This window comes from Saccopteryx leptura, chromosome 5, assembly GCF_036850995.1.
Source record: "Saccopteryx leptura isolate mSacLep1 chromosome 5, mSacLep1_pri_phased_curated, whole genome shotgun sequence".
Classification (NCBI taxonomy): Eukaryota; Metazoa; Chordata; class Mammalia; order Chiroptera; family Emballonuridae; genus Saccopteryx; species Saccopteryx leptura.
The window spans coordinates 45304053-45328989 of NC_089507.1; the positions used below are offsets into that span (position 1 = coordinate 45304053).

At 37.4% G+C, this 24937-nt stretch overlaps 1 protein-coding gene across 5 annotated transcripts in view; it reads left to right on the top strand.

The window, feature by feature from the left end:
• The window catches only part of ADGRL3 (adhesion G protein-coupled receptor L3), an 838394-nt gene that overhangs the window by 677601 nt on the left and 135856 nt on the right, over positions 1–24937 (top strand). For 3 of the 5 annotated variants that reach the window (XM_066386326.1, XM_066386327.1, XM_066386328.1), the window contains exons 11-12: positions 7590–7775; positions 10752–10790. In XM_066386326.1, the coding sequence (XP_066242423.1) occupies positions 7590–7775; positions 10752–10790 (225 nt within the window). The remainder of the gene's footprint in view (positions 1–7589; positions 7776–10751; positions 10791–24937) is intronic. The other 2 variants (XM_066386329.1, XM_066386330.1) reach the window with 1 other exon arrangement.

Below are 24937 nucleotides of genomic sequence, written 5' to 3' on the forward strand. Positions count from 1 at the left end.
AGATTAACAGATTAGTAGCCTATCTCCTACATTAGCGTCTTTTAAAAAATACTCACTATGTAGTATTTAGCCAAGGGTTAATATTAATTCAGTAATAACTCACCTAGTGAGCTGAGTGGTTTTTACGACAATTCCTGAACATGGTTGGACTATTTCATTGCAGAAATTACTGGGTGACTTTAATGATGCTTAATTCTTTTCTTTCCTCTGCAGACCTGCTAATCTTATGACAAAAGAGCTAATTCCTTGCAAAGACCAGACAGCTGTTGTTGCCCATTTGATTTATGGATGAGTGCTTTTGTTTTGTAACAAATATGTTCCATTCTTTCAGAGCATTTCTGTTTAATCCTATAGAGTCTACAAAATCATGCTGTATTATAATTTTATCAAGATTATATAATTTAGGCAATTAAAATTTATAATAATGCCTTAGATTGATTACTTATAACTTTATAAAATTCAAAAGTATAACAGGAGGCTTTGAAGCACAACAGATTGGCTTCTGTAACTAACCCAAGGTCAGCATTGGAGCTGGTGTTTTAGCTGGGTATGCCTTTATTAAGACATCATGCTTAGCCACCACACTAGCTAAATGGGAATAGATTATGATTGCCTTTCTATCACGTACTCACTGATCTAGTCTCTCTTCACTTCTTTCCACCCCTGTCTCTGCTGTGTCCCTCATAACTTTAAATATTTATGCCCTCATTGAATAAAAGTGGCATTTGCATAAGTTTCTTTACCACGGAACTCCAATACTTTAAAATTTTAACATTGCATACCTCTGAAAGATAATTAGTATGCAGTGTTCACAGAGTTATTTGTCTGTATTTTTTCTCCCTCTTCCCCGAAGCATCTTCCTCTAAATTCATACCTTTGCTTCTTTCTTCCCTCAGCGCCGCAATCCCAACAACAAACAGGTGGAACTCTGGAAGAAGGTTGTTTGCAGTGGTACTGGGGGAGCAAAGGTCACCAGCAAGGGACTGATCGGGAGCCCAGAGCTAGTCACAGGAGTAGAGCTGCTTCCAACCCCAAGCCTGTGGTTTCTGGAACCCAGGAATGGTTAAAAATAAGAAGAGGGTGTCCTTGTGACAAAGGTGACTGACAGACAAGGGACATAGCCTAGCTTCAAGCAACTTTTCAGAAAGAGGTCGAGGGGAACAAATCCCTGCCCTCACTCCACCTCGTTGCTCTTTCCCTTTCCCAAACTCTCTATTGGCCAAACCCAAGTCAGAGAAGAGCATCAGTCTATTTTTATTTAAACAATCATTTTCTTTTAATTTATTAAGTTTAGAGAAAGAGAAGGAGGGAGAGAGGGAAAGAAGCATCGATTTGTTGTTTTACTTATTTATGCATTCTTTGGTTGATTCTTGTAAGTGCCCTGACCGTATATCCAAACCACAACCTTGGTATATCAGTAGGACGCTCTAACCAACTGCGCTACCCAGCCAGGGCCTGAGGGGCACTCTTAATAAGTCCATGGAAGTGCGCTTCCTCAAGCATAGAACAGATGCAGGAGGGTGGAAAGGGGCCTTGAACCAGCAAAGGGAAAGTACCAGCACGTCCCAGCTTTTACCTCCCCTTCTCATACCTCATCTATCTCTTCTGGCCCCTTCCTTTCCTTTCTCCCTTCACTTTCCCCTTCTCCCTTTCCCTTGTCCCTTCCCTTGTCCTCTGTGCTGGCCTTCCCCCCCCCCTTTTTCTCTAATGGATTTGTTATATCATGTTGAAAAATTGAAGTGAAGTACGAATCTTTAATAATTCACTCCTCCCCTCCTCTCCCCACTGTAGTCTGTGGACATCAGCCTTTTAAAGTGAAGGAACACTTTTTACCCCCAGTGAAAGCATAGTTGAAAAAAAAGAAAGGAGAAGGTCATTCTCTTCTTTAAACTGTGTATTTAGTTTCCTTTCCAAGGGATTGTGGGTGAATGTACCCTAGAGTGGGAGGCACCTCCTTTCTGGCTTCGTAGTACTTCCAAAAAATTCCTGAGGACTTTAAAGGAAAGATCAGCCCTGGGTTGCTGTCTGTCAAGATACTGTAGGGGGGATTATTCATTTCATTATTGACACTGTTAAGTCACATATGTCAGGCCTTGTAGACAAACAGCAAGTCAATGGCTCAGGATGCTTACGTACTTGCTAAGAGCAAACTTTATATTTTCATTGTTGTTAGGAAATAAGTTATACCTTTTTCCTTTAGTCAGGCTGGGAGAGAGAGAGCAGGCAAAGAAGCTTGATAGTTTCTGACTCAAATGAATTCAGGCCACTTATATACTGGTGACATTATGGATTAAATTTTGTGTGGTAATAGAGAGTAGATTACATTTCACTAGAAAAAAAAATTGTAAGCCTTTGAAAGTCAGAACATCATGAAGAAATGTATTATTCTCAAACTAGCCAGAATACTTTCATAATAAGATGAAATAAAAAGCCTAATTGAGGCAGAAAAAGAAACGCAAAAATTGTACACAAAGGGATCTTTGCCCCAGCAGCAATGGAGGGAGAGGAAAGGAGGGAGAAAAGAGGAGAAAGACTAGTTGGTGGGTGGATAGTCAGACAGTAAGATAAGTAGAAGGAAAGGTAGGTAAAAAAATAAATGGATGAATAGAAAGATAGACATAGCTTTATATTCATGTTTTAAAAATATTTTTCAGTTTTTATTGAAAGACAACCAATTAAATCAGAGGTCTGTTTTCTCAAACATAGGTGGCAAAATGCCACGTTCTCATCTTTCTTAACAACTGATTACCAAACTCAGTCTCTGGCTTCATCTGGATCTTTTTTTACCCCCATTTTTTTTTTACCTCCATATTTTCTTAGATTCAGATTTTCTTTTTTTTTTAATTATTTTTATTTATTTATTTATTTTTTAGAGGAGAGAGAGAGAGAGAGAGAGAGAGAGAGAGAGAGAGAGAGAGAAGGGGGGAGGAGCAGGAAGCTTCAACTCCCATATGTGCCTTGACCAGGCAAGCCCAGGGTTTTGAACTGGAGACCTCAGAGTTCCAGGCCGACACTTTATCCACTGCGCCACCACAGGTCAGGCCTAGACTCAGATTTTCAAAAAGGAGTTTATATTTTCTAGTTTGGATACCTTTAAAGAATTTGTTGCATTTTATAGTCTCTCCAGTCTTTTTTCAATTTTTAATAGCTTTTTAATATGTGAATATTTATTTATACGTAAAGTGAGGTATGCCTCCTATTTCATTACCTGGTCCAAGCATTATACAGAAAAGAAATACATGAATTGTCACTGGGAAATAGTCTTTCTATTCCTAGGAAACTGAAGTGTCTCTTTTGTTTGTACATAAGCTACCGACAGATTTAAGGAGGGCTCTTCCTGCAATTTTAAATGAAAGATGTACATATCTAAAAAATATTGTTGCCCTTTTGCAATATAGAGTGAGCCAGTTATTTGCCCTGGAAGACTAGGTTTAATCTTGTCACCTAGATTTTACTTTCCTCATTCTTTTCATCCTCATAGAATAGGAAATGAAAGCAAATTGCTTATTAATTTTTATCAGAGTTTGGGAGGGTTTTCAAAACTTTAAACTTATTTAATCTTCTTTCCATTGTCAGATAAAAACCTTTCATTGTTTAAATACTTTCCTGACTCAGATTTATAGCAAAATAGGTAAATCTTTAGGTGAAACGGTAGCCATATACTTAAACACTAGGAGTAACTCCTTTATGAATTGGTTTGGTATCCGATTAATGTTTGATGTAATAAATCTCATAAAGTATCAAGCTTATTTCAAAGAAAATTGTTTTTACTTGTGTCAGAATTTGAAATGTAAATAGTATCTATCGCTGCCATAATTATTGTCCTTAACTAAAGCTGCAGTGTTTCCCCTCACCTATTTAAGTCCTAGCTATAATTCCACCATTTCAATATAAGCATTAATTTACTAATCCTCAGAAAACTCATAAGACTTCTCAGTGTGAATGTGCTTACTTCTGAGAAATAGTTTTAGTAGCATTTAGTAAAAGGAAAGTTAGAGATAGACGTGTTAACGAGGTCTATAAGCTAGGATATGCAGAATAACTTGATTTCTATCTTGCCTCTTTGCATAGAAGACTTGAGGCAGATGAAAGATATGTGTACATTTTTGCATGGAAATGAGATAACTGCAGTCCATGGTAACAGTGGTGAGAGACAAATAAGAACATCAGGAATACAGTAGAGTAGCTTCCCGAGGCCGCTGGGAAGAATATGATCAGTGAAGAACTGGTCTGGAAAGGCGACCTGTCACTGAGCCAGGAGTGCTGAAGTCACAGTGGCTATGGGAGACCCCAGTTAGGGACGCCACCACTGAGTCGTGGATACAAAGAGCCTGGGAGTGGCTCTTGGTGCTGTCCTTTCCTTCCCAGTCCACACGCAAGCAGACAGGGGGCCTGTCCATGCGCTGTAACTCTCCCCAAGCCAGGCCTCTTTTCCCTGCTGCTACCCTCATCCACATCAGCTCTCCTGCTGGGCCTCAGCCTCGGAGCAGGCCTCCTTGAATTCCTCCCTGAATCCTGAATCATCCTCCTGAGTTTGATTTCAAATACAGATCCTATTGGGGACACTCCTACTTAGATACTTTTCTACCTTACCTTGCTCTTAGCACAATTCTCAAAATCTTCATCCTTCAAAGGGGGGCTTAGTCTGCTCCTTGCTCAGCTCCTGAGCTGCTTAAACCCCTGACAGTGTGCCCCTCCCTTCTAAAAGGTGTTCTTTCTGTTTGGAGGCCCCCACCCTCATCCCAGCCAGAATTCTTCTTTTGTAGTCCATCCCAGATTAAACAGTCTTCCTCGGAGAAGCGTTTCCTAAAGTGTTCCCTAACTTCATACTTCAGGTCAAAATGCCCTTAAACTGGAATTCTATATGTGCATTCCATAAAATTGAAATGAAATTCTTCTGCCGTTAAAGTATTAACAGCCCTTTCCCTTGCTGGTATGTAAACTTCTTATGTTATTGGGAACCATGGTATTCACCTTTGTATCCTGTTAGAAATTATGGTTAGTACAATGCTGTTAGAAATTCAAATTTGGTTAAAGAACAGATGAACATATAGACAAAATAAATAATTCTTGAAACTATAGGTAAAGGCAGATATTCATTCAACTTTTAGAAAATGAGATATTACCATATTTCCTCATGGATAAGACGGACTCTTTTTCGGAAAATTTGGGTCTAAAAATTGCGTGTGTCTTATACAGTGGTTGTAGATTTTTTTACTTGCATTTCCCGCTTTTTCGCGCTTGTTTTGCACTCATTGTTGAAGACAGTGATTCATCATCAGACACAGATGAGGACAAGCGAATGGATAGGAGTTTTGACAGTGATAAGGAGTTGTATGAACTTTATGATGAATAAAACTTAAGTACAATAACATTCTGTCCCAATCGCAACTGGTAGAATGTGAGTGTCCCAGGTACTAAAGCTATATGACCTGTGATTTACCTACTCAGGGATTAACAAGTATCCCTTTGAATTGTCAAATTCAGTAATTTTACTATGATTTCTTCAATTATAAGAGGAAGAAGGGGTTAGAATAGCTATATTGATTTTTGTTTTACTTTAAAAACATACTTTTTATATTTTTCTTATAAACATTTTTATAACTTGTATGTATTTTAGGTTTTTCCCACAACGTTCTTGTTGGTGTATATTGAATTTTGGAATTCTTTTGTGAATATAATTAGATTTGTTCTTTATAAATAAACACCCTTTCACTGCTAAAATGTAGCTATGATTTTCAAGATTATGTACTAATAGTTTTCATATTTTACTAACTGTTTTTATCTGTCAGCACCAACATCTTTTATGTTGAGAACGGCAATATTTTTACTGATTAGTCATCTACATTTTCAACTTTTTATTTTCTTAATATACAGAAAATGTTTAAATGTTTATATAAAGGAATTACATAGGTCTTCTATTCCACTTTATCATGATCCACCCCGATATTGTAATAAGTAATATTAAAAACTGTGCTTGTACATCAACACAGAAAAACAAAAATAGAATTAGAGTATGAAAATACCAGTGTTATTATTTCTTATTTTTCTCTGTGTCTGATAAATATATTTTTTATAATGTTCCCTGAGATGTAATGAAAATCAGGGCTTATATCTTTAGTTTTGGAAATACTGTATTAATAAAGAAAATGCATGGTTTAGTTCAGTAGATCTGAACCTTTTTTTTAAACATGGTCCCTTTATGTGAACCAAAAGACTCCCCTGGTCCATCTGCCCAGATATTTTCTCATTAAAAAAGTAGTATGAGGCAATAAACAAACAGAATTTTAACAATATAATATAACAAAAACAACAATGGTAATAAAGCAACTACACAAGAACATAGTGATTAACAAAGTAAAACAATAGTTATTCTATAAACACAATTAAACTATTGCTTAGAAAAAAGGCTTTTTAATATGTACCAAATACATTCAACTGATGATTTGTTCTACATGGAGCTATACAATATATAGTAATGGTTTATGAGGGTGATATATATTTCCATAAATTTTTGCCAACATTTTGTTACTACATTTTTTAAATGTTTTAAATTAGGCTCTTTTCTCTATACTTGAGGATATGATTATTAATAATTTAGATGTGTCATTCACTCCAATTTGTTTGTTATTTAATATTCAGTCCTGCTACAAACATTTGTTGAGCCATCTCAGAGTAAACAATGATAGACTACTTGACTAAGAGTTTTAGTTGTATGATTTATAGCTTTCCAAATACCCATTAGGTAGATCGCCTTAAAAAGAACAGATCTTTCTGTTTATAATTCCTAGTTCTGTATTGGACTGTATTTAAGAAAAAAATATTTTCTAAATACTGACAATGATAATATATATATTTAAATTATAATAAGGCAAGATATTTCTATCTTTTTATTACCCAGAGGTATCAGATCTGCTCATGTGATTAAGGGGTAGGCTTTATCAGTTTGAACATCTTTGAAGTTATGGCAATTTGTTATATTCTTGTAGAATATGCTTGAAATTTTTCTATACTTTTTCAGAAAAGGAAAATGTTAGAAATAGCAATAATTTGTTATCTAGTACTTGGGGAACAAAATCTCTACTTTGTAGGTAAGGAGATGAAGACCACTTTGAAAAGCGGAGATTTTATTTAGGATAAAATTTTCAGAGCTTAACAGCCTGTGAGTATTCATTGTGTACTAAGTGCTAAATTAGACACAATAAAAAAGTTGTACTTGCCTTTGAGAATTTAGAATATGACTGGAGATTCATAATGTGAACTCATCAAGATCCAGTTTAGAAACTCACAGAGAAAAATATCATAGGGCATATAGACTTGGCCACCCCAATGTATAATTAAGGTAAGAACAGATTTTTGAAGTAAGATTCCTCCGGGGTAGCTTCATAAAGATATGAATATCAAGTCAGATGCTATTTCAAAAAGTGGATTAGCAGGAAAACTCAGGGAATGTATTCCAGATGAGATGGAGTTTAATAACTATGTCTTGGCTCAATGATTACAAGTTATATGCAAAGTAGTATCCACAGAGACCAATAATATTACTTATTAAGATGGTTTTCCTTCTTATTCTGTTTTCAAAATTGTAGTTGAAATCTGGAGAGACAGCTGCCAACATTGCGAGAGAGCTGGCTGAACAAACAAGAAATCATCTGAATGCTGGAGACATCACCTACTCTGTTCGGGCCATGGATCAGCTGGTAGGCCTCCTAGACGTACAACTCCGGAACTTGACCCCTGGTGGAAAAGATAGTGCCGCACGCAGCTTGAACAAGGTAAAGACCTTAGTAATATATATCTTTAAAGTTGTAGTAAAGTCAGTGAAACTTCCTTGGTTAATTTCTTGCTAATAAAATCAGATCATTCTAAAGAGCATGAATAGATACCTAGTTATTTTGTTTCACTATTTCATTGTAATTATGATCCTATTTAGCTTTTAATCCAAAAAATAGGAAGGATAATATCTCTTTATATATTTTGAATTTACAATTCTAATTTTCATAGTGTTTACTCTGTTTTTTATGTTAAACTCTGACAGGATCAATAATGCGATTTATTTTGTTTCTGTTTTTTCTTCAAACTTTTATATTAAAATAATTAACAATAAAACAAATGTCTAATCAATTTGTAGAAATTTAGAAAATAGCCACAATAAGAAAAGATATTAGCAATTCATTATAGATATTTTTTAAATGAATTATTTAATCTAATTAATATTACATTTAAAAACTCATGGGGAAGGTAACTAGGTTTTAATTTTTATTTCCTTTTGATATATAAATTGCTAAGATTTTTATATCACTACAGGAAAATTTATAAGGTTTACATTTCAGCAAATTTGAATTGTAAATAATGAAACTTTCATTTCTTTAAATTTCAGAGAACATGTAGTTTATATATTTTATTTATATTTATAAATATAAATGTATACATTGTGTACCTATATAAGTATTTTATGTATGTTAGATATAACTATATACTATATAAGTACTATATATAAATATGTAAAATTTTAAATATTTATAAGAAATATAATTTATGTAATAAAATATCACATGAAGATATAATCTCTTGGTTAAGAGATATTAGAATTGCTACCATCAAATAACTTGTCTTCCCTGAAAGGTTTTGTGTAGTAATGATCAGTTATTCAAGCTAAATATTAAAGCCTTGAATATCATGATAATCTTACTACTTAAAAAGCAAGAATTTGTCACCAACAGTGCCCTTCATTAAATTCCCTAAGTGAACATTTGCTTTTAGAATGAAAAATGACTTTGCGGAGTGGCCTTTAATATATATATATTTAGTCCTTTTGTGTCTAATTGATCTAAGCATTCTCATTCATTAAAATGGAAAAAAAATTAAAATAGTGATGGTAGGACATTGGAAAGCCTAATTTTTATCTGGCAAATAAATTTTTTGTGTGCAATTTCATCCTCAGAAAACAAATTCAGTTTTATCTATTAGATACAATTTATTATTAAAGTGTTTCTTTTTATGCTGAGCATAAAGGAGTTATTTTTGTTACTTAAATCCTGATAAAATCAGACCAAGCTCCTAGTAGACTATAGTTGACAGTTGCCTGTGTAATCTGTGCATGCTGTGATTTTAATGTGTTACTACCCAGGCTGACTGGATGCTATTAATGAATATTGCTGCCAGCTATTGTTATCACAATTGTACTGCAAGTAGTAATTTCTATTAATGTTACATATCCATAACATTACTTGTTATAGCAATACTTTGTATCTTTATTTAAAAATGGTGCTGATGTCTGACAGTATCAGGTAAAGCTGGCAATTAATGTCACATTCTAACTGGCTACAGCTAATCAGCTTGCCTCCTCTGAATATCAAATAACTACATAATGGACAAATTTCCATTTCTGAAGCTTTTTAATACTCTCTTTTTATCCTCCCTCCCCCCCCCCCAAATTTGGCTCTTTTCAATTGTTTATATAATGTGGTTTCTCATATGTTAATTTGCATGGTGGGGTGAGAAGATGGGAGGGCAAAGGTTATTCACATGCTTGCTGGTTTATTCTCATTTCCTGTAGTTCTCACTGTTCCCTTAGGCAGTTATAACCTATCATATTTGCAAAGTCAACTCCTTATAATTCAGTTGGGCTGCATGTTGAAATTCTGGAGGGTTTAGAGTCCTGCAGAACCAAGATGCGAGTCAGTGATCCAAGTGACAGCCCTGGCAATTTACTTGCTCTCATTCCTCCTTTAATTCTTTAGTGGAGTAACTGCTCTATGCTCATTGAAGAAGTTAGGAGAGTGATAGCCACACAAAAGGCATCACAGTAACAGCTTCTTAAAACTGAGTAATTTTCTCCTTCAACAATCAAGGTTCCTGAAGGGGAAAAAAAAATAAGAAAAAGTAGCAAAACCACAATCTAATTTATAAATTTTGAGGCTATTTATTTACAGAGGGCAAATGAGCTTATTCATTTTATTACTAAGCAGAAAATGTTTGGGACTGACTCAACATGACTTGCTCTTAACTTTTTGCTCAATAAAACATTATTTATGCCAATAAACAAACAAAAACAGACCTCTTATCCCACAGAAGTTTCTAAAATGTATACATTTTTATTTGGTCAAAGCTGTCAAAAGAAATTCTTTAAGAAATAAAAGGAGTAATAAATTGGGGTATTGTTCACGTTCTTTTATTGAAAAGTTACTTATGTCTTGGTATTTGTCCCTTAGAATCAAGTAGTTGTAATAAATGGGCATTTCTATTTTCCTGATACACAGATTTTTTTTGTATGTTTGAACACAGAATTTGTGGTTGCATATTAACTATCTGTATAATCTGTAAACCACAAACAACATGCTATCTATGAAAAATGCGTTCCAAATTTTTGTCATAAGTTACTTAACTTTATATATCTTTATTTTTGCCCATGAATTAATAACTAGCCAGATGTGAAATATATCATTTCAAATGAATGATATATATTGATTTTAACTAATTTCTACTAAATTTATTCTAAGACTTCTTTCCATCATTAACAGCCTTACACCATCCAGTTTTCACTTGGGTTGTTCTGCAAGGGTGTCGGCTACTATTATTCGAGCCACGGCTTATGTTTTGCTGATGCTTAGCTTTCATTCTCTTCTGGAAAGTAGTGCACAACAAAATAAGGTGTTTTGTGTAGATGTGTTCTTTTATTTTTCTGGTTTCTTCTGTCACTAACTTGTTTTTTCTATTCTGTGTTTAATCTGCTGTCTTATTGGATTCAGCTTCAGAAAAGAGAGCGCTCTTGCAGAGCCTATGTCCAGGTACTTTCTGCATTTTTATAAATGTGTTAAGTTGTTGAATTGTCTGTTGGTGATAGAATGCATGGGCATCTAAAAAATTATGATAAAAACTGTTGAACTAAAGGAATTTCAGGGAGGGCATGAAGGGTGGGAATGGAAAAATCATACAGTAGGGTATGTGGCAATGCCAATACTCGTCATGCAAGAGAAACACAGAGTAAGAAGGAGTTGTGGCTTAGGGTGTGAGAATTTTGATCATCACTAAAAGGTGAGTTGGGTGTTATATGTGACTCTCTAATTTCTTCATGGAGGAGTATATTAAAGGTATTTCATTAATACATAGGGCCAGTTAATATTTGATTAGCAAGTCATTCAGAAATGACAATCAAAGTCATTAGTGGTTAGCCCAGGGTACTTGGAATATCATGCTTTTATACCAGAATGTTTAACATATGCTGTGATTATCTTCCTTTCCCACATATTGGAAGCAGGTTAATCCCAATGTAAATGTAATTTTTCTCCAGGTAACATGTTGTGGTCTGTTTTAGAAGCAAGGTAAAAACCATTCCATTACTTATGAGTTCTGTGTATATTTTTAAAAAATCTAGAACAAGCTTTATAGTTCTCTTTAAAAGAAAGGAAGGCAGGCAGGCAGTAAGTATAGGGGTGGAAAAAATTTCCCTTCTTCCCTTCTAGGTTCTTTGGCTGGTCTAATAATTAAATTGTGATAAGACTGATTAACAGGAGAAAGGAATTTTAATTCTGTATATACGGGAGTCCCTCGAGGACATGAGACGCGAAGCAGTCCTGCGGTTGAGTTTATATGCCATCCTGGACTAAGAAAAAGAATGGGCCTGGGACTTCAAAGAGGAGGAGGGCAAGTCACTAAGAATGAGAAGTCAGATGTTCGGTAAACAGATGTTTGCACTGCCATACAGACAAGTGTTTCAGATCAACAAACAAACAAACAAAAAACACGTTATTTCTGGTAATAGCTCTCTTTTTGGTATAGGCTCTCTCTAAATTATTTTTGGTGGTTAAGGAGAAGTAAAATTTTTCCTGACTCTGCTAGGTCTTAACTGCCTTCAACTCAAAATAATCCACAAGCCAAAGTGAACAACTTGGGGTGGTATAATGTCTCCTTCATCAGGAAGGAAGGAAAACTATGAAGTAGTGTGGCTATAAACTTCACTCTTTATGTATATATATCATAACATTTTTAAAGAGGAAGTCCATTTGCATTTATAAGGAGAGATGCTCGTTCTCAGATTGACAGTCCAGAAATGAAACCATATCACTTTTTTCACAATGAGAGTATTTTGTGAGAGTCATTTAAAAGGGAAAAGAATAGTAATTTGGATATCAAACAGATATTAAGAAGATAAGCTTTTACTTTATACTTTACTTTATAAAATCATCAATCTTTGTATATAAGAAACTGTTTGGGTTTATTTTTCTAAGATTCTAGGAAAGAACACAGCTTTGGGCGGTTAATGTACTGTATATGTGTGACCAATCCTCTTAGTGTGTGCAATAGAGAAATGAAAGCATTTTTAACACTGAAAGCAATAGATCATTTTTGAGCAATTTTAGGATTGTTTTTTATTGCAATCTATGCTCTCCCCTTAATGGGGCCTTGGAGATAATTAGCCTTTCAGTATTTAAATCTATGAAATGCATGGTCATTCAAACTTGAATCTCTGATGGAAAATTAATAGCATAGTTTATTCAGAGGCTGATTTCCTGGTGTTATAATTGACTAGCTATGGGTAAATGTTTCAGCTATTGACTAAACATCTTGATAACACCAAATACACACAAAATATTAGTGAAGTGAAAATGCTCTGCTCACTAATACATGGCATCACTTCTTTTTGTTTTTATGTAGATTATTATTCTATGAAATTCTAGAGTGAATAATACTTTAATCTTTAGTCTATTATACTTTTAAAGACTTGTTTATATTTCCAATTTTTTTTATGTTCAGAGTCTATCTTGAGCTCTCTATGAAATAGGTGTGACATATACTTGAAACACGATATGTATTATATTTAAAAATATATAATTGTTTAGTCACCATGGGATTCTTTAAAAAATGAGTTTTCCATTTGCACAGATATTTCTCTAGTGTTGACTTTGATATCTAAATCCATTTAGCTGTTAATGTTTTAGTGGTACAGTGCCTATTTTATAAATTAGCTAGATCCATCTTCCATTTCTTCTTGCCTCCTACCTTTTGTTTATTTCACCAAATCCAGTGAGATCTGAACTGTCAACTGTCAGCTATGGTAACTTGATCCATATGGAAACAATTGCAAAGTAGCTTCTTTAAATTTTAGAATAGTATGTGTATCTCCTCAAAATCATTATGCTTGGCATTTAAGGAATTTTAAAAGATGAAATGTATCGGGTTCAACATATTTTATTTTCTTTAATTAATTGTAACTTTATATCATAGTAAAATCCTAAAACCAAAAATTAGAAATTGACATGTATTATAGTAAACAACATAACTACCATATTTTGAGCATAATATATGCCATTATGTAAGAAGAGAGTCTTATGTTTAGTGCCAGACAAGATAAGTAAGGCTGTGTTACATGTAATATTACATAGCTACTATGAAGTAATATTACCAGAAAAAACCTGAGAGATGACAAATTAGCCAAGATTTGAAGACATAAAATGACTGGTCCCAGGTCACACAGGCAGTACTGATGGCACTGATGCTGCTTTTCTGATATGTAATCAGTGCTTCTTCAACACCAATTTATTATTTTATTATTAACAATAATACCTCATTATTAAGATTAAATACATTTATTAGGCCCTGATTGTGTGACTGTCATATAAAATGCAGTATATTTTGCATAAATTCCTAATGAATAGTCACAACAATTTTATGATATAATTATTGCTACTTTTTACTTGGTGTAGAGAAAATGGGGCACAGGGAGGATTAAATGACTTTGATAAGATCATATAATAATAATTGAGGGGTCCTCAAAGCTAGTTCTTCCTGATTCCCAAGGTCATCCTCTTAATTCCTAAAATATTATAATTGCAGAACTGACTTTATTATTTGGTGAGAAGAGTCAGGATATATCATTTAGTTTCTATTTATTAATTTATTGTACTGTATTTCAAGAGTAGTATAGAGTAAAATGTTTTTTTCTATTTATTTTTAGACAATTCAAATTGGCTATATGGTAATTATTGGTACAGCTAGCTATATATTAAGATCAAATACAAACATAATTTGCTTTGAGGTACTATTTTTTCAAAAGAGACTGAATAAAAAATTATTATATTGGGAGAAGAATAAACAAGTAGAAACTATAGTAGCTCTTTGTTAAAGGAGGAAGTTTTAAACTTTTTTAAAGTAGTTGCACATTTTAACTTCTACCAGCAATATGTGAGGATTTTGGTTCCTTCACATCTTTGACACATATTTTCTGTCTTTTTGACTATAAGCATCCTCATACAAGTGAATTGCAGAAGTTTGTAACTCTAGTCATGAAATGGGGTCAGGGGACATTTGGGAGTGTAATCCATGAACCAGTAACAAAATAATACGACTCCAAAGAAAAGCCAGTGTTTTTTCATGAGAATCTGGAAGTGGAGGATGGCCTCAGTCAGCTAAAGAAGAGCTGCGTCCCAGTTGTATATACGTAACAAGAACTGAGATTTACATTTTTTCTCATTTTTCAACCCCAAGTTCCCATCTTTTAAATAGTAGTGTTAGAACTGTTCTGATGTTCAGCGGGAACTATTAAGTATTACTGACATTTGTTTTTCACTGCTTTGAAGCCAGGACATTTTTCTAGGTAAAAAAATATGTTATAGTTCTTCTCAGCATTTGTCCTCCAAACTTCAGAAGTGGCATGTACTCCCTAGATAGTCTGCAGCCTGCCTTGCTTAATAGGATTAGAAGTACATATATTTATCAATGTGAATCTTTTGAGTCATTCTTTTATTCTTTGGGACCTGCTATTACCTGCATAGTCAGAGTGAGAATTGATCAGAAAACACCGGTAGATTCAGATTAACACACACAAACACACAAACATGCGAACACCTGGTTTCCTTCCTTTCTAACTTATTTTCTCCTTACTTTTATTTCTATTTTTTAAAGGCTGAAGGGCTATGTGTTTTTTTTTTAACTGACAAAGTATTTTAAACATGCCTTTCTTTAAATTTGGAACTAAAATTGGCTCATTTTATTTTTATTTATTGTATTTGTTTCATCTTTATTATACATGAGAGATCTCTCTCCTAAGTACCAGGAGGGCCAAAACAATTGCTGTCTTCTTTTTTTAAGAGAGAGAGAAACAGACAGACAGACAGAAAGAGATTGAGTAGCATCAATTCATAGTTGTGACACTTTAGTTATTCATTGATTGCTTTCTCATATGTGCCTTGACCTGGGGGCTCCAGCTGAGCCAGTGACCCCTTGCTCAAGCCAGCAACCTTGGGCTCAAGCCAGTGACCATGCAGTCATGTTTATGATCCCGCACTCAAGCTGGCGAGCCCATGCTCCAGCTGGTGAGCTCACAGTCAAGCCAGATGAGCCCACACTCAAGCCAGAAGAACTGACGCTCAAGCTGGCAACCTTGGGGTTTCGAACCTGGGTCCTCAGCATCCTAGGGCAATGCTCTATCCACTGCACCACTGTGCCACTGCCTGGTTAAGCAACAATCTGTCTTTGACTAAAAATATCAGATGTGGTTAACAACAAAAATATTCAATAATTAATAGTTGAGCACATGTGCCCAGTAACCTTATCATTCCTGGAAATGTGGCATTGCAAATAACAGACCAAATCCCTACTCTCTTTCCTAGGGTGAAATTTCTAGTGGCAGAATAAAAACAATACACTAAGTATAAGAAATATATGGGATATGAGATAATAAATACTTAGGAGATAAAACAAAAACGTGTAGCAGTGGAAAATTTTCTCTCTTTGAAGAAAATTAGTTCTTTGCTGGTCTAGTACACAAGTAAAACAGATTAGCAAGAGAAAAACAAAAGTTTAATAACAATTATATACCCTGTATACATGAGAGAGATTCAGAAAAACTGGGTAACTCACCAAATGGCTGAAATTATCACCTTAAAAAAATTCTCAGCTAAATACAAAAGTAGACAGATGTAAGGGGTGAAGAGTCAGTTATGGGAAGTAACCAAGAAAAACACAGTAAACAAGGGTAGGTTGTTACATAGATTTAAGGCACTGTCTTCGCTGATAAGAGTTTCTAGAGACTGAGTCATTCTTGTCTTCCTGGTAGACAGAGAGACTACTTTTCCAAATGGAGAGTTCCTTTATAAATGTAAATGTCTTTTCTACTTAGTTTTCAGAGCTTCTCCTATGCCTGCTGCTTCTTAAAAATTACTTGCTTAAAATAATTATTATGCTATAGAAACATATTTTGGAGTGGCCAATTCTTCTCTCCTACAAAAGCAGAAAATACATCAGATGATATTTGAGCAGAACTCTAAAGGAGGGGAACTGAACTATGCAGATATTCAGGGGGGAAAAGCATTCTAGCAAAAAGACAGTTTCTGAGTTGGAAATCTGCGTATGGTGTTCCATGAAGCCAGTGCAGAGAGATGGGAAAGGGGGTAATAGTGCATAAATCTCTGGAGTGGCTTGATCGGATACACTATGCAAGGACCTTGGGTTTTATTCAGAAAGATGGTGTAAAGCACTGTAGGTTTCTGATCCAAGGAATGACATGACCTGATAAGTTTAAAAAGTGGGGAGTAACCTGACCAGGCAGTGGCGCAGTGGATATAGCATCAGACTGGGATGCATAAGACACAGGTTCGAGACCCCAAGGTCGCCAGCTTGAGCGTGGGATCATCTGGTTTGAGCAAAAACTCATTAGCTTGGACCCAAGGTCACTGGCTTGAGCAAGGGATTACTCAGTCTGCTGAAGGCCCACAGTCAAGGCACATATGAGAAATCAATCAATGAACAACTAAGGTGTTGCAACGCACAATGAAAAACTAATGATTTATGCTTCTCATCTCTATGTACCTGTCTGTCTGTCCCTATCTATCCCTCTCTCTGACTCTCTCACTGTCTGTAAAAAAAAAAAAAAAAAAAAGTGCAGAGTAGTTTATAGCAGGAAAACTAAGAGCTGAAACAACTTGACCAAATTAGAAATAACGGTCACTTGAACTAGAATATGAGTGTGGGAAGCCGAGATAATTATTCACATTCAAGATATTATTTTTAAGTGAGACAATGTAGACAAGTTCCGCCGGGGGTGAGGACGACAGAGACACAAAGACCAGACTCCGAGGACCAGGTTCAGTGATGCAGATCCACTTTATTCAGAAAGTAAGCTAGTTTATATACACAGATTCAGCCTATAGGATGTTACAGCGTGTCCTTCATAGCCAATGGCTGAAAAGATCAGGGAGCTGTATGGTTGGCACTAATTTACTTCCTTAAAGCAGGCGAGCTCCCTTCCTGGGTGTAAGGCCAGGAGCCGCCATCGTGGCCATTCACATGCAGGTTCCCATTGGATTCGGGCAGACGATAAAGAAATGGCGGAGTCAGAGGATGGGGGGCCATCCTATTTATTGGTGTCTCACCAAGACAGGCAAACCACAAAAGAAGACAAGGGAAAAGCAGAAAACCAGCTTCTCCCATGAAGGGCAAGGGATCAGGGAAGCCCCTGCAATCGTGATAGCAGGAACTGAGTGAGCCAGCTCCTGGTCTGTCCCACTTAATAGTGTAGAAAACCAAAATCCCTTAATCCAATATACAAACAAGGAAGTCTCTGATACAAAGTCACTTATCCAAGGCATAATTGGATTCCTCATGAGAGTGCACCACCCAGACCATACAATCAGTCAAGGGTGTGGGGGAAAGCTTAGTCCTAAAACCAAACCTTAGGCTACAACAACCTGGCCTGCTTATAGCCTGTCCCCCACACCCAAAATAAGTCACAAGCGAGCAAACATATATATCATATTTATAAACTTATTTGACCAACACTGGGTATGCCCAGGAAGCTCCTGGGAGTTGGAGTATTCTCACAGCATTGCATCAGCCACAGCTGCTAGGAATGTGCTCTGTGCTCCACCCACATCTCCCCCTTCTCTTTTAATTAAGGCCAATTGGACTTGATGAATGACAGCTTGCTATTGTTGTAGCTTATGAATGCTACGCATTATGCAATGGAACCCTACTAGAACTAAAATAACTATAATACCTATTATACTATATGCTAATAGATTAGCTGGATTAAACATTACTAGGCAAACTTCTGTAATGTTTGACTAGTTAGGAAATAGAACAGGGGTCTAAAACAGGGGATTCCTCCAAGGGGTCGGGATGTCATTTTTCTCCCATTGTGTTACAGAGACCTTCTAGGTGCCATTAAACACAGTTTCATTTTGATTGTAAAAAATGGACATAGGTTCATGCACACCCCCTTCCCACAAGGGTCCCAGCATCCAAACTCGAAACGAATGGCTTGCCACGGGCTGTGTACTGCATGTGGTTGCAAGGCACACTAAACAAATTACAACAACATGACAAATCATACAATTTCAACAATTACAAAGGTACATTTCACCAGTCTCTGAGCACTTTGCCAAAAGCACAGAATGTCCTCGGCCTTCTTTCTAGCCATGGGAAAAACTTCCTGGGGCAGGGGAAGGGCCTCCAGCAAAGCCACTCCCCACCCCCATCAGGGTATTTTTTTTTTCATCAGGGTATTTCACATTGTCCAAAATCCATAAGTCCATCCAACAAAGGAGCCAGTGTTCACTCGGGCCTCATCCAGTCACCCCCCTCATCCCTGCTGTCCTGGCAGGTCTTACACTGTCCCAAAGAAGAGCACATGGCAATGGCAGTCAGCATTTCCATCTCTGCTCTGGAGAGCATGATGGCACTCACCTCTATGTCTCAAAATGTCAGCAAACCCACCAGTGGCTTAGCAGGCACTCCCTGTCATTCCAGCGGCCACTTGGTGATGCAAGCCTGGCTTCCATTCATCCTCCCACAGCAACTGCTGCCATTTACCTTCTGGAGTCTGTGAATCACAACTCTGGTCCAATTCTCCTCATCCTCCAAAGATGAACTGAAAACACCAGTTTGCACTGACGGGATCGAGCCCCGGGCTGCGGCCGCCTGCATCTGGGAGATAGTGGTCACAATAGCACACATAAGCAAGAACAGAGCACCAGGGCCTGGGGGCCCGCCAGGGGCAATTCTCTGGGCCCGCGCCGCCAAAGCCTCCACATCCCCCCAGGTGGTGGGTGCACACGCCGGCCAGAAGGTCTTCTTCTAGAGTGCTGAGGACCTCCTCCCCTCAGGCGTAGTCAGTGTGGAGAAGGCCAGGGCTGTGGCTTTGGACGGGTGAAGACTGAATCACTTAGTGGGTGCCCAAGAAACTCTGTCAAGCAGCTTGGGGGGATCCTGGGATCCATATTGGCTAAAAAACACAAGCATAACCTCTCCCTTGCATTAAAAGAGGTTGTGATCCCCGCCACTGTGCTGTACTGAGTCCTTCCAGCGTCATTTCAGAGAGAGGGGCGGGGAGAGAGAGAGAGCAAGATTTACAGAAAACTAGACAAGACAGACAGAAAGAAAAAAGACACATGGGGGCGTACAGGCTGGCCCATGGGTCTGAAGCAGGAACAAGTGTTGGAATTAAAGCTTGGGTAGAAAATGGCGTCTGAGAGGCTGGGGTGGGACACTGAGCCCCAGCAGGGAATGCATAAGTAGCGACTTTTGCTTCTTCCAGCGGCAGAGCTGATGGCGCAGTTAGCAATTCGGTTGGTTTTGCTTCTGTGTGCTCAGCAGCGATTTTGTCAAACTCGGAGGCTAAACTACTTTCCTCCTCAGTGGAGGGGGATGAATATGGAGGTAGAGGCTCCTCAGAGAGAGAGGCAGCCTGCAATATCTTTGGCACCGACGGAGGGTCCCCAGCAGGAGCACAGGTCAGGCAGGTGTGTATCGCTAGCAGGGCAGGAAGGAGGCTGAGGGAAGGCCCATCCTTCAGCTGAACAGACGTGCTGGAAAGCTTGGGCCCAAGTATCCGGGTCCCAGAGAGGCATGTCCCTAATCCAGGGACTGAGACCAGAGAGGATCTCCCGGTAAGTACCGAGATCCTTTCACAAACTTCAACTCGCCTACTCTGCAATAAGGTATGCAGGGCTCAAGCCTGTGGGGCTCGAGAGTGGGGGAGGTTTCCCATTGCAGAGGGTCACTCATCTGTCCCTTGGATGCCGGTTAGGTCCCTGCCCGATGTTGGGCGCCAGTTGTGGACAAGTCCTGCCGGGGTGAGGAAGATGGAGATGCAAAGACCTACCCCAGGGACCAGGTTCAGTGATGCAGATCCACTTTATTCAGGAAGTAAGCTAGCTTATATACATGGGTTCAGCCTATAGGGTGTTACAGCATGTCCTTCATAGCCAATGGCTGAAAAGATCAGGGAGCTGCGTGGTTGATGCTAAGTCACTTCCTTATAGCGGGCGAGCTCCCTTCCTGGGTGTGCCCAGGAGGCTTCTGGGAGCTGGAGTATTCTCACAGCATTGCATCAGCCACAGCTGCTGGGAATGCGCTCTGCATTCCACCCACAAGACAAACTGGATTTTCTAAGGAATTGTATGCAAAGTGTCAGAAAGAGACAAGTTACAGTGACAGATAGTGTTTTGCCTGAGCAACTTGAAGAATGAAATCGCCATTTATTGAGATGGTCTAATTTGTGACCTATTGAGAAAGACAGAAAAATTACACTATTTGTGCCATCTCTCTGAGATTTCTATTAGATATGCTATATAGAGGTTAAATATGCAGTTAGATACAAAAGCTTGAAGTTCAGCTGAGATGTCAGGCTTGAAATAATCACTTGGTAATTTTTCACTTTGACATTTACAACTGATGTTCTAGATGAGGTCAAGTGAGTGAGTGTAGAGAAAGGAGAGAAAAGAATCTGGGACTGAACACCAGAACACTGTCACATTAAAAGCTGAAGGGAAAGAAGAGAAACCAACAATAGAGACTGAAGAGCAACCTGAAGGAAGGAGGAGGACCTTGAGAAGATGGAACTCAGGGGTCCATTCAAGTTCAGTCTCCACAAAGAAGGAAATGCCATGACGTGCCACTGAATCTGCTCAGAAATGATGATCTAGATCAGGGGTCCCCAAACTACGGCCCGTGGGCTGCATGCGGCCCTCTGAGGCCATTTTCTGGCCCCCGCTGCACTTCCGGAAAGGGCACCTCTTTCATTGGTTGTCAATGAGAGGAGCACATTGACCATCTCATTAGCCAAAAGCAGGTCCATAGTTCCAATTGAAATACTGGTCAGTTTGTTGATTTAAATTTACTTGTTATTTTAAATATTATTTTTGTTCCCGTTTTGTTTTTTTACTTTAAAATAAGATATGTGCAGTGTGCATAGGGATTCGTTCACAGTTGTTGTTTTTTTATAGTCCGGCCCTCCAACGGTCTGAGGGACAGTGAACTGGCCCCCTGTGTAGAACGTTTGGGGAACCATGATCTAGATTTTCAAGGATAATAGTAATGTCAACTTTTTTTCTTTAATTTAAGTGAGAGGAAAGGAGGCAGAGAGACAGACTCTCTCATGTGCCCCAACCAGGATTCACCCAGCAAGCCCGCTAGGCGGCAATGCTCTGCCATCTGCTCCATTGCTCAGGAATGGAGCCATTTTTAAGCGCCTGAGGCATAGGCCTCAAAGTCATACTCAGCGCCCAAGGCCAACTTTGCTTAACCAATCCAGCCTTAGCTGCAGGAGGGGAAGAGAGAAAGATAGAGAGAGAAAAGGGGGAAGGGGTGGAGAAGCACATGATCACTCCTGTGTGCCCTGACCAGGAATTGAATCAAAAACATCCACACTCCAGGCTGACGCTCTACACTAAGCCAACCGACCAGGCATAATGTCAACTTTTGATTAATATAAAAAATTCCAAGGTCCAGATATCTATAATTGTATTACTATCTAAACATTTTTACCAATTCCTTTCATTTTTCTGTCTTTAATCCAGATTTTCTGTGAACCAGAGTTGCCACTTGCACCTTTGACAATGTGCAAATTGAATTATGCCAGTTTTACTTGTGTGCCTTTAGTGTATAAGACAAGAAGAATTCTAACCCCCATTTATACTGCTACGAAAAAATTAATGAGTATTTTCGAGTTCCTTGTTTGGTCACTTAATTGGCTGTGTGACAAAGAGCCCCATGGTGCATGTCAAACAACTTTCCGAGTCCTCTAATGATTTGTGCTTTGCTTGACTTGCTATACTCTTCTGTGTGGCCTGTCAGGCTGGATAGCCTTGTTAAAGTGGCTAGAATAAATTGGCTAGCAGTGTGCATACAATGTAGTATATTAACCACAGCAACAGGGAGTACTTTTTAGCAGCTCTTTCAAGAGATTTCAGTGTTTGCCCATAAGCATCAAAGCCAACCCAAACTTTCATTTAATATAATTAAAAGGACATCTGAAAGTAGTTTGAATCACAGCAGGTTCTTGGGGTTTGGTAACCCTTTGTTAAAACCATGTGAACTTAATATATTTCACAGCTTGATAAATCTGCACTTGATTTGTGTCAGTAAGAGAGAAAATATAAATCTGCACCCTGTATGTTTCTGGTGCCCTGAACCTATTGCTAAAAGACATCGAGATCAAGGAAAGGGCCTTCTATCTACAAATCCAGAGTCACTTTCTCTAGATAAAGAAGTTATAAGAATTCTCTTCCATAAGTTGGAGTCATTAAGTGTGGTTATAAAGCAATCATTGACTCAAAAGTCTGTAGAACTATATGTAAGCAGAGTAAATTATACAGGTATTTAAGAGTTTGGACAGATCAGGTTGTAAATGTAATGATTCAAAAACCTGCAAAGGACAGTGACAGATGGTGATGATGGAAATCCAGCTTTGACATGCAAAAAAATCATTCTGGGAATCTCTCAAAATTTCTGTAGCTGATGTTGCAGGTCAAGCTGAGATGGCTGCTTTACAAGGTCATTTATGACTGGCTCTTCTATTTTAACATTTTCCATAAATAATGGAAATGTCCTAGATGCTGTTTGTATATACATGGTGTTAAAAAGCTTCAGAAAGTACTTTTGTAAGGATTATGAAAAAGCTCTTCTGTTTTTAAATAAAATATTTTCATCTAAAACGAAAGTATTTTCTCACTTTTTTACCAAGTGGTATTCTCTCTTATAATTTTCTAATCAAAGCCTGAAGGATTACATAATTATGAAACTGTTTATTTAAAGTTTATTCTAATGATCCTTGCTTTCTGAACAGAAGTTTAGCTTCAGAAAAGTTTTAAATTCATAGACTATACATAGATATTATTACTGTGCAAATAAGAGAATATGCACCAATTTACATCGCTATTGCTTTAACAACTTTATGACAACCTAGTGAACCAGAAAGAGAAAGATATTAAAAATGGTATTACAGATTTAAGATCCTACTGTCTGGGAGTAACATTAACTTTTCTGATACAGGTCAAAAAAGACATGGAAATTTTCAGGGGTAATTTGCAGCAAAGTAGTTGCCTGATGGCTTAGAACCAAACGAATGATATTTTTGTACCACTAAATAATTTTGATAATTTTCCTTATCAAATGTATGAGTTTTATACAGCTGATAGTAACATAAATTAAACTATAGTAACTTAAACAAACCAGGGCTTCATTCTCAAACAGAAAAAGAAGTACAAACATGGCAGTCCAGGATTAGCATGAAAACTTCACATCAAAAAACCAAGACTTCATCTGAGTTTCTGCACTCTTACCTTTAGCACATGGGCTTCCATTCTCAGTCTGACAAGATAGCTACTTACGTTCCACTCATCACTTCATACTAACCTCTGAACAAGATGAAGGAGAAAGACAAGTAATGAAAATATTCATCTCTTTTAGAACTTTCCAGAAGTCTCCAACTACTTCTGACCATATCCCATGAGCTAGTCATTCTTCATAGCAAAACACTACATGAACAGGTATAGTTTTGCTGCTGGGCATAGTGCCCAGTGAGTCTGTATCTAAGGTAAGAGAGTTAAGTAACCAGAAATCCTTTTTTCTTATTTAATGACACATATTGATATCATCATCTAGTTTTGTCCTAATAATTCACCATTGATTTGACAATAGTAAGGTTAAATTTGAAGCATAAGTACAGATTAATATCATATTTGGGTTGTTCTGTTAGTTATAGTCTGAGGGCAATCATTTTGTTTAAAGAATAAAAAAAGTCATTTCAAATTATCCTCAGATAGTATTTTCTTTTTTTAAAAAGTAATGTTTTGGCCCTGGCTTGTTGGCTCAATGGTAGATCGTTGACCCAGCTTGTAGATATCCCAGATTTGATTCTTGTTCAGGGCACACAGGAGAAGTGACCATCTCTGCTTCTTCCCTCTCCTTCTTACCCTTTTCTCTCTCTTCCTCTTCCCCTCCCACAGCCATGGTCAATTGGTTCAACTGCATTGGCCCCAGGTGCTGGGAATGACTCTGTGGAGCCTCTGCCTCAGGCACTAAATATAGCTTGGTTGCGAGCATGGGCTCAGATGGGCAGAACATCGGCCATAGATGGGGGATGCTGGGTGGATCCTTGTCAGGGCATGTGGAAATCTGTCTCCCTATCTCCCCTCCTCTCACTTAAATTAAATAAATAAATAAATAAATAAATAAATAAATAAATAAATAAATATGACCCTTTGAATGCTAATATAGGCACACAGTTTAAAATCCAGAAAGTAGAGAAGCTGCATTCCTAACTCTGGGACATGCCACTGACATTGTGATGCACTTGTGTGGTATCCCCTTGGAGTTATGTTGTGCAACTTGATACCTTACCTCTCTCCCAGTCACTCAGCTCTCCTTCTTCAAAACAACCACTGTTAGCAGCCTCTTAAATATCCTACCAGAGAAAACATTTTTACTCACATCGATGTTTTTATTAGGTTACTTTATAAGTCTTTTCATACAATCACAAAAGTGTTCTTCTTGCCTAGCAAAAACTTTGGGATTAGCTTGTGGTAAATGAGGTACCATTCTACTGCTGAAAAGAACAAATGTGTAAAGCTGATCACAAGGTAGACTTGTATCACAGTTTATATCAACAAAACAAATAACTCTTCATCAGTAGAAAACAAGTTGAATAAACTGCTAT